General features: G+C 37.4%; 1 protein-coding gene across 3 annotated transcripts in view; it reads right to left on the bottom strand.

Moving 5' to 3' along the window:
* epha3 (eph receptor A3) overlaps nucleotides 1-16,821 on the bottom strand; it is a 108,918-nt gene that overhangs the window by 77,765 nt on the left and 14,332 nt on the right. For all 3 annotated transcript variants that reach the window (XM_081604519.1, XM_081604517.1, XM_081604518.1), the window contains exon 3: nucleotides 12,701-13,361. In XM_081604519.1, coding sequence (XP_081460645.1) covers nucleotides 12,701-13,361 — 661 coding nt within the window. The remainder of the gene's footprint in view (nucleotides 1-12,700; nucleotides 13,362-16,821) is intronic.

Genomic DNA, 16,821 nt, shown 5'->3' with positions numbered 1-16,821 from the left:
TTGTCACAATAAAGTAACTATGTTATCTTCAGTTGTAAAAACGCTGTACATATACCAAACATAACTTTTGATCCCTTGAAATTGTTCAGACAGCTATTTCAGCACGTCGTCACCGCAATGCTCCTCCATGATGCTGTTTACAATGGTACTTAGGGGCAATTTACTGAAAGAGTCCATATGACGAGCTCAGCAGACTCGCAGTTTGATAATTGCTGCTGCCGCTAGTCTGGAGGGGCTGAGAGGAGAAAACTGTGCTCTTTGAGGCAGGAATTCAACTGAGGACTGCAGTTCCAAGGAGGAGCTTTGTGGAAATAGGCAGTGTTTCTACAGGAGATTCAAGAATTTCTCAAACATGCATGAAGGAATCAAAACAACAGTCCAGGTATGTTTTCAAAGGGATTTACTTTACATAATGCCCTTTTTCTCCCTTATTACAGCTAAACCACAGTCTGGTCATGTGGAGCTTCCACGCATACATTAAGATGTTCCCATGGGAAATAATTTTAAAAGCACAAACCTAACTTTTTTCCAAAGTTTCTGGAAGAAAATCTAGAAATGTATTAATGTATTAATTTATTCGTGGGGCAGGGGAAAATATGTTAAGAAATACTTGCTGAAACGTAATCACCAGTGCCACAAGTTTTGGAAACCCTGCTGGTAATTATTTTCACAGCTCTACTGCAAAAAGGGCAGCACTCAGTCTTCTGACATATTTCACAAGGCTGGAGCATGGAGAAGGATGGATTGACTTTTGCTTCTTCTATTATTTCTCAAATTTTCTCAAATCCAGAGGTCTTCTTATGCTCACTTCCCCTCATCGCACCCTACAGGTTTTCTGTGGCATTTTGTTCTGGCTACTGAGGAAGTAGGTTGATTTTGTGTCTGATGAGCCATTTTCATGTGTCGTGTTGTTGAGCATCACAGATCCTCCAGCATAGCGGTTCTCAATGTGGGCGGTACCGTCCCCCGAGGGGCGTTCAGAGGACGGCAGGGGGCGCTGGCTCAAATTTTTACAAAAGGGGGGCACTGGGATTCCTTTGGGGGCGTTTGGTCGAAGGTAAACTTTACGCCTTATATGCACAACAATACCAGTTTAGACTTTGAGCAACTTGGTAAAACTGTATTGTGTAACATTAAAACATGCTTGGCTGTAACTGTATCGATGGCAGCTCTTCTTCTTCTCTTCAGTGTTTGTAGCTTCTTGGCACAGCTCCGCTCCTGCTACTGGTAGCTTCACCGCACCAGTTCAGCTTTACACGGGCTGATGACGTTGCTTTGATTCACTTGTCGTGTCTGATTTTCAAATATTTTATGTTTTATTGAGGATTTTTGTACACATGTTTTGGCAGTGCTGTGATCTTAACAAAGCAGCAACTTGTATTAAAACGTGTTTTATTGTCCGTCTGGATGCTGCCCGCTTCCATGGAAGGACAACAGAAAATCACTCTTATAAACATGTAATTACTAAAATCACGATACCCTCACTTTGTATCTCTCTGAAAAATGAACCAATTTAAATAAAGAAATCCCTCCATGGGTGATACCTCGATAGAGAGCGTTCATTTTATAGCGTTAACACGGTGCTGTAAGTGGTCCGGTATGAAACGGGGGTGACAGAACAACACAGCACTTTTAAATGTCAATAATCAGAATGCAGAAATTGTTTCCGTTGTTTTTAAAGGTTTATGTCAGTCTGCCTTTTCCCCATTGATACGCTTCCCGACCGTCCTGCACCTTAGAGGCTTAAAAAAAAAGACGTTCACATTGCGCAAAACTCTGAAACAGAAGAAGCGGGACATAAAATGGAGCGACAAACTAGATGTGAATTATGGCATAAAAACAGAGAATCCAACGCTGAACAGTGAAAAATCAACACATTATGTGAAACATGATGATTAGGCGGCGCAGCAGGTGATGAGTGAAGATTACTGGTGGTGAGCGTCAATAAATGATAAAATAAATCTAGCAACAGGAAAGAAACTAAAGTGGACATAGCAATAAACCAAGAGAGGATAATACTAATCAAATGAAACTAAATGGAAATGAATGAAGAACAAAATGCAAGAATAAACTAAGAAACTAAAGTAAATACAGAGGAATAAACTGGTATGGCAAGACCTTTCAAGCAATACTTAATACAAGAATAAACAGCCACTACTTCCAGATAAAAAGTAAAATAATATTGTTGAAGTGCCATGGGTTTGTTGAGACCATATCTAATACTGAGAATAAATATATCTTACAGACCATAACAGTAAATAACTGATCACTTATTTATGTTTTTAATTAGATTTGATATATTTATTTCTTGAATATTATTTTTCATGTCAGTGTTAATGTCATGAGATTGACGACTCCATGACACTTTCAATTTGACTCATTAGGATTTGATTAAGAACCAGATTTGTTCTTTGTAATTTCTGTCCAGTAAAACTATTAACCTATAAATCAATAGACAGGTCTATATAAAGATATAATCCATGTTTCTGTCTCATATTTGTATGGCATTAAAAAAGATCTGGAACTTTTGTTTTTCCACTGAAAGCTCTGGTTTGCACAATAAATGCCATGTGAGTGAAATTTTATGGATGATACTCTGATGTCCCATTCTCCTGAAGGCAGCACAGAGCTGCACCACCTGAAACGCACAGAAACACTGAAGAGAAGAAGAGCTATGATTAATATAGTTGCAGTTATATCCATGTTTTAATGTTGCAGAGCTCAGTCACTTTGCAAATAGATCAAAGTTTAAACTGGCATGTTGTACATCTTTTATCTGGTCATTTTGTGGAATATTTAACAACTAGAAAATGGCAAAGAACAAGAATATTTTTTCCACTCTGATTGGCTGTTGTTAGGCCTACCAATTTTAAGTTGAATGTTCATTGCATTTTTTGTAGACACCTGTGAAAATAATTTCTATTCTCATGGCTTTTTTGTTCTTTGGTAAATAATTTTTGACAATAAATACAAAAACAACCATAAAATTCAAAACATCTACAATAATGATAATAATATTAATAATAAAACAATAGTCAACCCAAAGTATCCTACAAATTCTTTGGTGGGGGGCTAGGGGGACGCTGGCCCAAAAAAGGTTGAGAATCACTGCTCCAGCATGTTTAACAATTGGCATGAAGAGTTTTTACACATATTCATCCTGTACTTCACTAAATCTTAATGTAGTGTTTGTTGCTGAAAAATGACACCTGTTCACTTAATGTCACACTCAACTTCAGCCATCTTCACAAGTGTAAAATTGCAATGGCAAGACAACAGTTTTTCTTCCTGCTATTACCCCCAAGCAACTGTTTTGTACGTGAAAAGCATTGCATGGTTGTAATGGAGACTTGGTGACCCCAACAGTGAGCGTTAAAGATTTAGTTTTACCTTCTTCACCACCAGTCTCACTGTGTGCGGTGGCAAGATAAATGTGGGTCCTTGTCCTTTCTAGCAACCAGCATGTAAGTGAAATATGCCCCTGTAATGCTGTATTTTTACCCCAGGGAAACAGAAAGCTTTGCATTACTAATAAGTTCCTAGTATACATTAAAATAATGTTTCTGTTACATTTGTTTTAAAAGGATTTGAGTGGTTAGGGGTCCCAATAATTGTGCCACTGGGAATTTAGTTAAAAACAAGTCGTCTCATTAGAGTTTATGTTTTTCCCACATCAAATAAACAGACACACATTAAAGGTTGGATTTCTCTAAATTTCTCTGTGTGCAGTTATAAAGCTATTTCTTGGAAGTCTTTTTAAACAACTATAAAATGGGTGCCAGTACAATTGTCTGTATCTATCAGTTGATGCATTTAAAGAATCTACTGAAGATATACATGCAATGACACACCACACATAAATGACCTACTGTAAAGATGTTCAGTCAGCTAGCAGGGCCTCTCAAACAAACAAACGCCCCATGCATTCAGACCTCCATCAGTCTCCTGGCATCATTCTGTTTCTGTGCATTGGTGTATACGCGTGTGCGTGTGTTTGTGTTTGTGTGTATGCGCGAGCCTCAGAGTTAAGTTGAATTCCTGAGCCTGTGGTTACCAACAGCTTTGAAGTCCCAGCAGCACCAGGGCCCCGGGGTGACAGGCTTTACCCGCTGCCCCCAGCCTGCATTGGAAGGCCCACAAAAGAGAAAAGCAAACAGGCAATAATACCCAGAATGAACAAACCTTTTCTGCGTCCCTGGCTACAGCTTCCTTTGCTATCCGATGCCAGAAACACATTCACACACACTCAGAAGCACTCACGAAATCCACTGATATGAGCCACTTTATGTGTGCAAACAGAAATGAAGAAGAACCTAGTAAATATATTGTATCAGACATACATTGTATCAGAAAACATGATACATTAATCTCATATTTTGTGTGGCAGTGGTGGCTCAATTTTCACTCATGTGCTGTATTTGATTTAAGAAGACATTAAATTATTGAAAAGTTTCCTTGTTTGGTGTGGACTGTACTAATTTAGCCTGGATTTGAAAATAGTATATAATCATACTCTATTTTTTGGTTATTGGAACTTCTTTCCTTACACACCTAACTCTTCTGCTGCTTTATGGAGAGAGTGAATATGATTACTGTTATGTTCTCAGCATGACATCCCTAGCTCCACTTATTTTATTTCCACAATAAGGATGCACTTATAGAAAAAGTTAGAGCTGATGTTAATAATTTACAACCAGTATCAACATGATCTATTTTGTATTGCAAACAATGGGAAATGAACAAAAAAATTTTTTTATAAAAAGTACCAACATATATCTGTGAGCTATTTTAGCAACATTTGAAGACCTGCAAACTAAGTTTGTCACAACACAAAAATGTCAAATGATACTAAGAAAAGTCTATGCTCAATATGATTTACAATGCTGTAGGAAAATCTTTCAAAGAGATAGGATTCTTTATATTTTAAGAGTAAAAAATATAATTACAGTCTACCATTTGGCTGTGTTAATTAAACACATTAGTCTCCTAAGCTCTACAACTATATTTAGGAGTGATACAGTAGCATTAGTTTGTATCGCAGTAGAACAAAGCATTGTGTGATTTGAATGGAACATGGTTCTGAAATTCACACCAGGAAAGTCCGTCTCAGAAAGACAGAACACCGTCACAGGAATGTCTGTGAAGCCCATTCATAAACACATAGTCTTACCTTCGTTTAAGTATTGATTATATCCACATTTGAGTTATTTTGAAAATCCCCAGAAAATACACTTTTCTAAGTTTGAGTTATTTGCTTTACATAAAAAAGTTACCTTTTATTAAAACAACTCAAATACTTAATTAAGGGAAAAATAATATATGTCTTACAAATCTAACAAATCCTGTTAGTTTTAGGGCAAAGTTGATCCAGGACACACTACACAATATTGGTCAGTGCCATCGACTGATGTTTTCCTTTTTGTCTTTAGGCCAATGGAATTCCACAAGCTTTATATTGATCAACACTGATTTTAGGCCAATCAATTGGTGCTTCCTGACAAGTTCAAACCACTAAGATCAGCAGATAAAAGCATTAACAAAATATATGCTCAGACCTTATTTTCTTAATAAGGTCTAATTTGTTTAATCGCTTTCAGCTTTGGACTTGTAGAATCATGACTTTAATTTGTTTTATTTAACTTTATACATTATGGAAATTACATTGTCCTATTTTTCTGTCACATTACAGTCGAATCAATCAAAATGACAAATGCAATGGCATTTAGGGCAATACAGGAAGTAAATAAATTAAATGGGTTACATAGCTTAGAATGATAGGAAGAGAAGGTTATTTTTTAATGTAAATCGAAGGAAGTATAAATATTCGCCAAAGTTAAACTAATCGTTATTATAGGGAATTAATGTAAAATAGGTTTCTTTAGAACATAAACTAATGAAGTATTTACAACAAATTGATTTCAGCTTTTTTTTTTTTTCTGTGACAAACTTTAAGCTTTGAAACAATATTTTGTGGCTAATCTAACGTAATGGCCCAGTTGTTTTCAAACCAGGAGGCTTTAGAGTGCAAATAGATCCCCAGGTAACTTATCCAACTTTTGATACAGTATTATTATTCCTTATGTGATCATAAAAGTGACATTTAAACTATGAAACATCTGACAGGTGCTCTAGGTTTATAGAAAACTTCTCCAGAGTGAGTTCCTGTAGTTACCCTTGCAAATGGAATACACTGTAAAACCATTTCTGTAAAATTTACAGGACCTTTCTGGTAGCTGGAGGCCAGGACGTACAGTAGGTAATTTTTTACATTAGTGTTACTGTATGTATGACTGATGAAAGGATGTTGCATTTGCACATAGTTTCCGAGGGGCAAATGGCTCGAGTTTTCCATTCATCCATTTTCTATACCAATCTAATCCTGTTCAGGGTCACAGGGGGTTCTGAAGCCTTCCAGCGGTCAACGTGAGAGTAGTGGAGCCCAACCTGGACAGATCACCAGTCTATTATGGTGAGAGGGCCTGGGTGTAGATTTGAATCTGGCAAATATACTGTTAACAATCTGGTTCAAGACCTTTCCTATGAGAACACTCAATTCAGGGCTTGTCCTTCTTTTCCCGCCTCTGTTCTTCTTTTCAGGTCCAAGAGGGCTAAATGCCAGGGAGCACACAGCCAAAGAGCTGCAGCAGCAAAAGCCTCCACTCTAAGCTAAACTGACAAGAGAAGAGGAGAGGAGACTTAAGCAACAGAACACCAGTGTTACAACAGAGCTCTGTACTGTATCCTCGGTTCACCCAAACACGCACGCACAGGAAAGATTGAATTGATCTGACTGCCTGGATTCGGTTTAGAAATTTGTAGCGGAAGTGTATGATACTCAACCGTAAAGAGTGAAGGTGCCCTTTAACAGGGAATTTCCACTAGGAGCAGGACTCTGTCGTGCCTGTCGTTCACCCATTGTGAGTGAGCGCCGATACAGACCATGCGATGAAAAGGGTCACAGCTCACACATGTAAATATACGGTATGCAAACACATGCTTGGGTATAGATCCAAAGTAACCGAGTATTTTTCTTCAGTCCTGGACAAGAGGAAGACACTGCGCTTACTGCAACTCATGGGGGACAGGCAGCACCACTGCTGTGTGTGTGTGTGTGGATTTCAAAGGGGTTTGTGAGTGTGTGTGGAACTGACGTGTTTTTGTGAGAGCCGGGTGGTTATATAATGGCCAACAAAAACAAACAGAGTCCTTCCAAGGGGACAAGGGGAGAGCCAGCAGCTCCATGTATTCACAGCACTCAATCTCAACAGTCTGGCAGACAAATATACAAAAAAATGTAGTTCAAAGAGCAATGTGTTTGATGAAAATCAAGAGGAAAGAGTCAGCACAAATGTGGGATCTCTGCAGTGACGCATCAGTTTAATTTATTAATTTGAGTAAAAAAAAAAACCGCGCCGTATTATAACGATGATATTTTCATATTTTATCCATTATAGTTAAATGTACTTGACTTTAGATCTCTAAAAAGGAACATTGAGTACGCTCATAAAGAAATCTTTATTAAATCATAAAATAAAAGTTGATTTATATAAATTTGATTACTTCAGACTCAAGAGCAAACTTTTTTCCAAACATCTGTGAGAAAGAGAGCAAAAATCTATCTGTGTGCTCTCACCAGATTCTACGTAGAGGCAGACTAGCAGCCACAATGTCATTACAGAAAATCATTTAATTCATTGCGTGAGCGCACAATATTGCTGAACAGAGCTTTGGTTATTATTAAAAGCAAAAATAAATCAGCTCATGCCCAGCCTAAGTATATGATTGGTCAAGTTGATGGAGGCTCGCGTGACAGCCTCAGTGGAAGATGTATAATGCGAGTTCAAAATGTCTGCTTGAGAGCGAAGCAATTCTGTGCACAAGGGCAGCCGCTAAATCACTTAAGCTGGAGAGTGAAGAGTGATATAAAACATTTGACGTGATATGGACCAAGTGCTTTGAACTCGGCAGCCAAGACCATCAGGCAGCGGGATGAGAAGAACGTGTGGGACGAAAGAGAAGGAGCAATCACCAGACATTTTTGTTTGATTCTGGACAGCTAGAAACTCACACAAAAATAAATACAATCTGAGTATATATTGATTATTTGTGTTTGTATCTATAGCTTATGCATGATATATAGCTAAAATGTGAATCAGAAAATTTGATAAATTTATATTAATAAATTTAGAATGAGTGTTTATTTATTTACAGTTATACATTTGAAGGAAAAAAGGATGCATAGAAAAGTACTTTGTATATTTAATTTAATTTTATTAATTATATTTTAATCATGTTTAATTTTTTATTGCTGAGAGGACAAAATTGTTAATTTTTCAACATTTCAAATTTATTACAGTTTAATCAGAGGGATGAATTGCAATTTATGATTGAATTAATTTAAAGGAAGTTATTGGTAAAGTTTCTCGACATTAATTATGAACTAACACTCTATAAATAAATTGCATTGAATTGAATGCTAATTATGACATTCAATTTCCCAGGTAAAAGTCTTGTTGAAATTAAAATATATTTTTTGAGACTGACCTAGACTTGGTTGATATAATAAATCAAGTCTAGGTTTTAGAGATATATTGTTTAAGTCTAAAAGGACTAAGATAAATAGAACAATATTGAAAGCGGGAAACTGACAAAACAAGACGTTGATGTATAAAGCTAGACTCCTCACTTAAAATAAAATAATTTCAGACAAATGATGCAAATGAGTTTGAAGTAGATTCCATAGTGTGTCTTTGTACAAAGATTTTTTTTTCTGCACTACAATGAATATTGTAGAGCTGGCTAGTTTCAGGGCTTTGTTTCTTGATAAATCCAGCAAGAATGTAAACCTGGATCTCCTCTCACCGTGCAGAAGAACAGCTGCTTGCCCATGCAACACATAGACACACACACCGACACACAATCCTCTCAACACACACACACGCACACACAGTTTTCACAAACAGGCCGCCGTTAGCTGTTTTAGGATCAAATTAAGGTTGCAGGAATTTCACACTGATGGTAGATACGAGTAGGTTCACCTGCTCCATTTTGTTGTATTGACAGATGAAAGACGGACTTAGCGAGATTAGATCTGGCTTCACATTTGTGTGGAAAAGCTGAAGGCTTCTTGCAAGATATACAGTAATCCAGACGAGTGACACCACTATACATGTTGGACATTTCTGATTACCCTGCATCAGCGCTGAGTTTCTACATGATGAATAAATCAATTGACACCAGCTGCTCTGATAAGGATCGTATAGCTAAAATATGTTCACACAAATACTCATTGAATCGTTTTAGTAATGCATTCAGTCTTCCACAAAAAAAAAAAAAAAAGAAAGTACATGTACTCTCGTATATCTGCAGCTCGGATATGTACTCTCATGGCCTCACCCAGGCAGAGTGTGTTTTCTTTCAACGGCGCCACTGAAAAAACAGTCTGACATTTAGCCAGCAACTCTGGCCTTGCGCACAAGCAAACAAACACGGACACAAAATTACAGCCCAACAACGCACTGATTGTCTATTACTAGTGTGTACTCAAATAATTAAGTTAAACATACTTTAGAGTCTCTGGAAACAAAAACAACTATTCTCACACTCCCACAATCCCACTAATAAAATATTTTACTGGAATAGAAGCAACTACATTAAAGTATTGCTGAAAATAAAAAATAAAGTTTATTTTAATAATTTCACCACTCTTTAGTAAATCTTTCTCCTGTCTTCTTTCATTTGAAAATATACAGTGGTGTGAAAAAACATTTAACTCTTTCCGTATTTTTTTCCATCGATGCTTCTTTGTTCTCAGATTATAAAAAACAAAACAAAACAAAAAAAAAAAGTCAAAGACACCCCGAGTAAGTACAAAAACAGTTTTAAAATTATGATTTCATTTAATCTAGGGGAACATTTGATTCAAACCAACATGGCATTTTGTGAAAATATGAATACACCAAAAACCTAAAAGTCATACAATTGAATAAATTTGGGATGTTTTTGATGAAACAAAAAAAATCCCATGGAGTAGTTTTGGAAGGTCACTCTGTACAGATGTTTCATCGGTTCATATTTTTTCTAATTGTAGATGATGGCTCACGCTGTATTTCTTTGAACTCCCAAGGCTTTAGAAAACACATGACGCCTGGCTTTTTAAGATCATTTAGCCTACTTTATGTTGTCAGGGAGATTGTTTTGAGTGATTCTTCAGCACAAATAGTAACCAGATCTGGGTGTGGCTAGTAAAGTTGAACAGATTAAACTTCATTCACAATTTAAAAATGGGGGGATTTTTCATTTTTGTCTATGGCTTTGGTGGATAGTTTTTTTTTCCTCTTAGCAATAAAAATTGTAATTTGAAAACCTACATTAAAAAAAAAAAAAGTGCAGTTGATTTTTCACAGCTGAGTTTGTGGTTTTAGCTCAGAAATGATAGACATTTTTAACAGATTTCTCAATGTAAAATCACAGCGGATTGTTCAAATACAGTTAAAGGTTTTCATGTCCATCTACAATAAAATTTAAAATAGATCACAGACTAATGCGATAAAGCTTTGCAACATGTGCCGGCTTGAGCATCTGTAACATGTGTATACTTGATAAACCAACCCTCACGCATCTGTTTCTATCATTTTTCTCCATGTGTGCAGCCTTGTAAATATGTTTTGCTCCTCTTTATGGTACCAGCATATATGGTGACCTAACGCCATTTGGCCATCTATCTGTTAACACAGAGGGCCTGGTGAGCGTGCGGCATGATGGGGGCCCCTGACGGCTGCTTGCAGGGGGCAGCAGGGGCCCCTTGGTGCAGCTGTCCCACTCCATAGTAACACAAGACCTTATTAGAGTCCATTAGAGCACTCTGAAACTAATAAGAGATTGTCAAATACATCCAAACATTCACACAATTCACAGAGACGCAGGAAGCGAATGGAGGGTGACAGTGAAGTGGGAGGGGTGAGGGCTTGTGTGTAGGTGTGTGTGTGTATGCGTGTGTGTGTGCGTGTGGTTGTGTTGATGAGAGTGCAACATATATTTCCATAAGAACATTCCATTATATCTATCAAACTTATTTTGTTACATTTTTGAGAAAAGTCTGAATAACAGAAAAATGCAACAAAAATATGACAGATTCTGTACTTTTTCTAGCTTCTGAAATATATATTCATTCGATATATATTTCATTCCCGGCCTCTTGTTTATTATGTTGTTTTTTTCTGACTTTATCCAGCCATGCTGACTAAAATTATCCTTGCATCTGGGCGATGAGAAAATGCTTGTCTGGAGTCCAGAGTTCCAGAAAAAGAGCGTCCCCTGGCCCTGACAGCAGGGGCTTGACCCAGTAGACCGCCTTTGATCTTTAATTAACACCGGGCATGTCTCTGGAGAGAAAAGCACTGATGAACAAGGAACCGTTTGGGACAAGCTACAAAAGCTGAGAATGCAAAATGGAATATTCTTCACTGTAGTGCTCTGTATTGTTTCTGCTTTAAAGCCATTGTAGGAAGTATTTACTGGTATACACATCTAGAAACGGACATGTTGTGAAAAAGCTCAAGATCAGTAAGATTACGTTCTCTGTCGAAGTCTCAAGTCTTTTGCAGCTTCTAACAAGTTTTCTCATACAATTGGCCTGTTTTTATCTCCATTTATCTTCTCATCAACTCTGACCAGTTTCCCTGTCCCAACTGAAAAATCCCCACAGCATAACATTACAACTACCATTCTTCGCCCTGAGGATGGTGTAATTAGAGTTCTGTGTGGTTTGTTTCACACTCTACATAGCATTTGGCGTAAATGCCAAAAGAAATATGCTTAGATCACTAAACTAGGGAAGACATTTGAGCGATGTGGCTGCAACCTCTACAAGTTTTCTTCCAGGTTTCTTGTGTATCCTCCATGGATTGTGACAAACTGCAAACAAAACTTAGTACATCTTTAAAGACCGGACTGTGATCCACATTAATGACAGATGGATATCTGCCACTGCTCCAGAGTTTAAAACATTCAAAATTGATAAATTATGTTCTTCCGCTTCACAGCTACATTCTAGTTTGTGTTGGTCTGTGAGAAAGTTTTGCAAGGACCAAAACATGTGTGAAGATTGTGCAAGCAGCAGAACAGTCATGACGACCAGACAATGATATACAAATACATTTGCATCAATCTCAGTTTAACCTCCTGTCATACTTTCACCCGCACCCACAGTCATCACCACAGCTATTCCATTGTAACCCACTCCACTCTACTCCCTTTGTCGGACCTGTCTTTGCAGTTCTAGCTAAAATCTTCCAAAGATAATGATGTGTCAAAGAAAAGGTTACTACCAAATCACTACCGGCTGCACCCGCCTGCTGACGGACCTGGATAACACATCGTCTACATATAGAGAGATACATGCGTACAGCTGGACAACCTATCCAGAGACACCTTGGGAGCCTTGGATTTGTTTGAAGGTTTCCCAAACAGAATGCACCCACAGCCAAATACGTAATGTGCACAGAAAGACCAAGTATTTCACATTAAAGCCCTTAAACTGACAGATATGAAGTGTAGAAGTCTTTACATCAATCTTTTCTCGCAGCCTCGGAAAGGTCTTTGACTTATGTAGATCAGAGAGGTTCCACACACAGGAAGAGATGAGACATTGGACATTAGAGAATACAAAATATATACATATAAAACAAATGTTTCTTACTTTGGCAGGTGCTGATTCTCTCCTCGTATCCTGGGTTACAGAGACACTTCCCAATAGGCACAAGCCACTCCCCCTCTGTGCTACAGTACATTCGTGGGGGTTCCTCCTCTTTTGAGTAATTGACACACAAGCCTTTGACCTCAACCAGGGACTGGGAGTCCATGGGCACAGTGTCAGGAAAGGAGGCCAAATTCTTCACAGTTTGTGGACACTTTTTAAAGTAAACTCTGACTGAGACTAAAGCCACGCAGGCACCCACGTCCTGGAATGCCAGGTAGAAACCTTTCTTGCTCAAAGGGCCCACCTCCCGCACCTCAGTGTTGAGTTTGAGGATGCGATCTCCAAGGTCTGTTTGGGTAAAGCTCTCATCGGCAGCAATGGTGTCAATCTTCTGAAACTGATGCTCCCTGAAGTGGCTTCCCTGGTCATCGTCTGTCTCCAGGTAGAGGAGGTTAAAAGTCTCCTTACATGTGCCAAGGACCAGCGGGATGGAGTTGCAGTCCCGCAGGGTGAACTTCAGCTCCACGTAGATCTTCTGCGCCGACTGGCGAGGGATCCAGTTGGTGCGAAGCCAGTTGTTCTGGCTGTACTCCATCACGTTGCAGACCTGGAAGGTCCTGATGGGGGTGTAGTGCTCGTCCACACCACTGATCTCCTCCCACTGCAACAAACGAAAAGAGGGAGGGGTCGAAAGGAGAAGCAGAGGGAAGCAGGAAGGAAGTAAAAGAACAGAAATACAGCAAATAAAGAGTAATGAGAAAGCAAGTAATGAGAAAATTAGGAAGTGAGAATGAAGAATAAAGATGGTGAAAAGAGAAGAAAATAGAGGCAAAGAGATTCATATAATGTTGAAGACAATTAGGGGTTTGGAATTAGAGGAAAAAAGAGGGAAGGAGGGGAGATAGAGAGAAAAATAGTTATCTCCACCCTGTAACCATTTAATGATGAATTATTTAGATCCAGATTCATTCTTTCTGAATACTAAACATCTAATAAACACTTAAGGGTGAAAAAAATCACACTACCAGATCTTTTGTAAATGATTCAAATTAATTAAAAGCAAACTTGCTGCCATAGCCAATTTTTCTCTATTAGGGTGCTGTGAAAATATCTCTAAGATAAGCCATGAAGTGTGATGTTTCCATCTCAGTTGCTCTAAATTTGTGTGAAGCTGCATAATTAATATTAAATATCAACAAAAATCTCATAGTGTTTCTTTTTCCACCCTTACACTAACACGATCTCTTTAATTTCTCTAATAGTGAGGACTTTCAAGCTGTAGTCTTTGTTATTTGCATCACAGAACTACTTCTACTTAAAAAAGAAAACGTGCTGAATCCACTAAATGAAACAAAAAGAAGCTACGAGGTATAGACAGATGTGAGTGTATACCAGGAACGTTCGTGTCTATCTTACATTTTCCCTCCACTGGGAGAAAGCAAAGAGAGGAGAGGAGAAAAAGAGAGCTGGGTCATTCCTTTTGAATTCAACACAGCGGGAAGACTCATTGATCATGCTCTTCGGCTTTGCTGTCCGGGCAAATCAACACCGAGTCACAGCAATGAGGGATGGACACCTGTAACAGTGGGCTTATAATGGTTAAGATGAGATAATGGGTGTAAATGAGCAAATGGTTTTCCCTTTTCTTTTTAGCGAAATTTTAATAGAAATTTTAAATCCCTCTGTTGTGTTCAGATATGAAAGAGTTCATTATATCACGGAGACCTGAAAAATTATTAGTATCGACGTAGCGTTTTTCAGATTTTGGTGGATTTCAATCATATACTTTAGTGCATTTAAGATTTTCTGCAATAAAAAGATAAATTAGTTTTACACATTAACAGTTCAGAACTGAACTGTCCATGTGTATTTAATTCCCTCTAAATCATGATGTAAAACTACATCAAATTTTGGGGTAAAGTTTGATATTTCTGTTGATTCTTCTTAGAAAAATATTACAAGTAACTGGATTTATGCCTGGACTTTGGCTAGGCCATTCTACCTCAACACTATGCCTTCATTTACACGATTTCAAATGGTAAATTTTGCTGTATACTTACTGTACACGTTCCCTGAATTTAGCTCTATCAAAAGTTACATCAACTCTGAGCATTCATATCCATATTGAGATTAAAATACATACACAGGGACTCTATCTAAAAATTATGTAACCTCTGAAATCTATTGGTTGGACTGGACTAAAGGTGATCAGAGTAAAAGAGGCAAAACATAAAATTACAACACTGTCTTTGTTAAAAAAAATAATAAAATATTGAAAACTTTGCATCCTTTTTCTTTGCACTAAATAGTTGAACGTTGTGTTGGTCACGTCTCATAAAATGACAGTAAAACACACTGAAGTTTTTCAGGCAAAATAAAAAAAAATGAAGGGGTTTGAATGTTTTTGGAAGGCACAAAATACTTGGGACATTTGGAAGGCAGACAAAAGTAAAAGCCTTAAAAAGTACAAGCAGAAGTCGTAAAAGAGAGGGACATAATTAAAGGAAATCTCAGAGGGAGAGATTTCGTTTGTGTTTAGTCTCTCCCGTCATGGTTCCTTTGGCATCGCCTCATTCATCTGAGAGCAGTGAACGGTCCCTGAAGCTCTTACAATAACAGGGAAATGATGGGAGAATTCAAAGGAGTTAAATATAGAGGTGAAACTAAAGTTAACATTTCACCTGACTGTACTCACAGGTCTAAATGCTCAACTATAAATACAAGCACAAAATGATGTGATGACAAGTCAAAAAGGGTTGCTGACAGACTTTAACAGAGCAGAAACCAAAAGGAGGACCAGCTTTGTCATAGTGATTAGTGACTGCTGACATTGTGTTTGATAAGAAAATCTACTTGTGTGAACACACTGACACATGTGCATGCTTAAATGTGTTTCTCCATTATCATTAAAGATTTTGGAGTTTGTTTGCATTTTTAGGTCAACTTATCTTGTTGAATTTTTGTTTTTTTGGCAGAGCAACAGGTTTTCAGTTTTTTCAGCAATTCAAAAAAATATGCTTACTATATCAAAAAGATTTTGGTACTAAGTGAATAATGTAGTATACACTAATACAACTGTGCTTAATTAAACTTTAAACAAGAGTCTGGACATTTAAATATTTTATTATTTACAACTGAATTATTTTTTTTAGTTATTTTAACTCTGATAGTATGTGTTGAAGTTAAATTTGTGAATAGTTTGTTCTAGATGCATGTCACCCCGGTTTAAATATGTTGGTTCTGATTCATGAATCTCTGTGTATAGCTTGAGTCTACATATTCACTAATATTGAAGAGAACCATTTTAATATTCAGAGGTATTGCACAACCTTGCTTTAAATAGATTTTCACCAACTATGGTCATTTAATAAATCAATGTTTCCAGTTGAAAGAAGTCATGGCTGTCCTATCTGCTTACTTTGATAAAAATCAAATAAGTTCTAAGTTAACTGCATGAATCAAAGCATAACTTCTTCCACAGGGCTTCAGTAGACAGTTGCTGAGTTTGAGACTTTCAAATTTACAAACATGATAACATTAGTTTGAAACTGCCTCCACAAAAGAGAAAGATTCATGATGAGTTAAATTTGACCACTACTTTGAGGTAATTATCTTGTTCTGCTGCATTCGGAGCATCTGTTTTTTCTGTTTGAAATGCTCCCTGGATTTTCTACTCTGGCTTCCTCTGCATGTGTGCATTTGTAAAACATCACAACTGCGTGCTGAGTCTACAGCTCTGACCTCAAGACCACATAAAGGACTTCATTTTGACAGCATACTCTTACATTTCACTTCACTTTGCATGTCTTCATGCATCAGTTCCACATTTTAAGACAGTCTACATTTCAATATGTTTATTGTGAAATATCCAAGCGAGTTCAGACTGATACATGTACTTTCTCCTTTAGATAGGCCTATTCTGATTCACAAATGTTCGCAGAAGCCTTTAAAATGTGTAAGATATTATTGCAAGATCTTTATGACCTAAAAACATTAATGCTCTGTTTTGTTTTCTAATATTTTTCAAGGGTAAGTTGTGTTGCAGATGCATGCAGCTACATGAAGATTCATATGAAAGTTCTCAAGCTGAATGTTCTTTGATCATGTGATTCACTCACCAA

Source organism: Poecilia reticulata, chromosome 2 (assembly GCF_904066995.2).
Source record: "Poecilia reticulata chromosome 2, P_reticulata-male-v2, whole genome shotgun sequence".
Lineage (NCBI taxonomy): Eukaryota > Metazoa > Chordata > Actinopteri > Cyprinodontiformes > Poeciliidae > Poecilia > Poecilia reticulata.
This window is presented reverse-complemented; position numbering and strand designations above follow the sequence as displayed.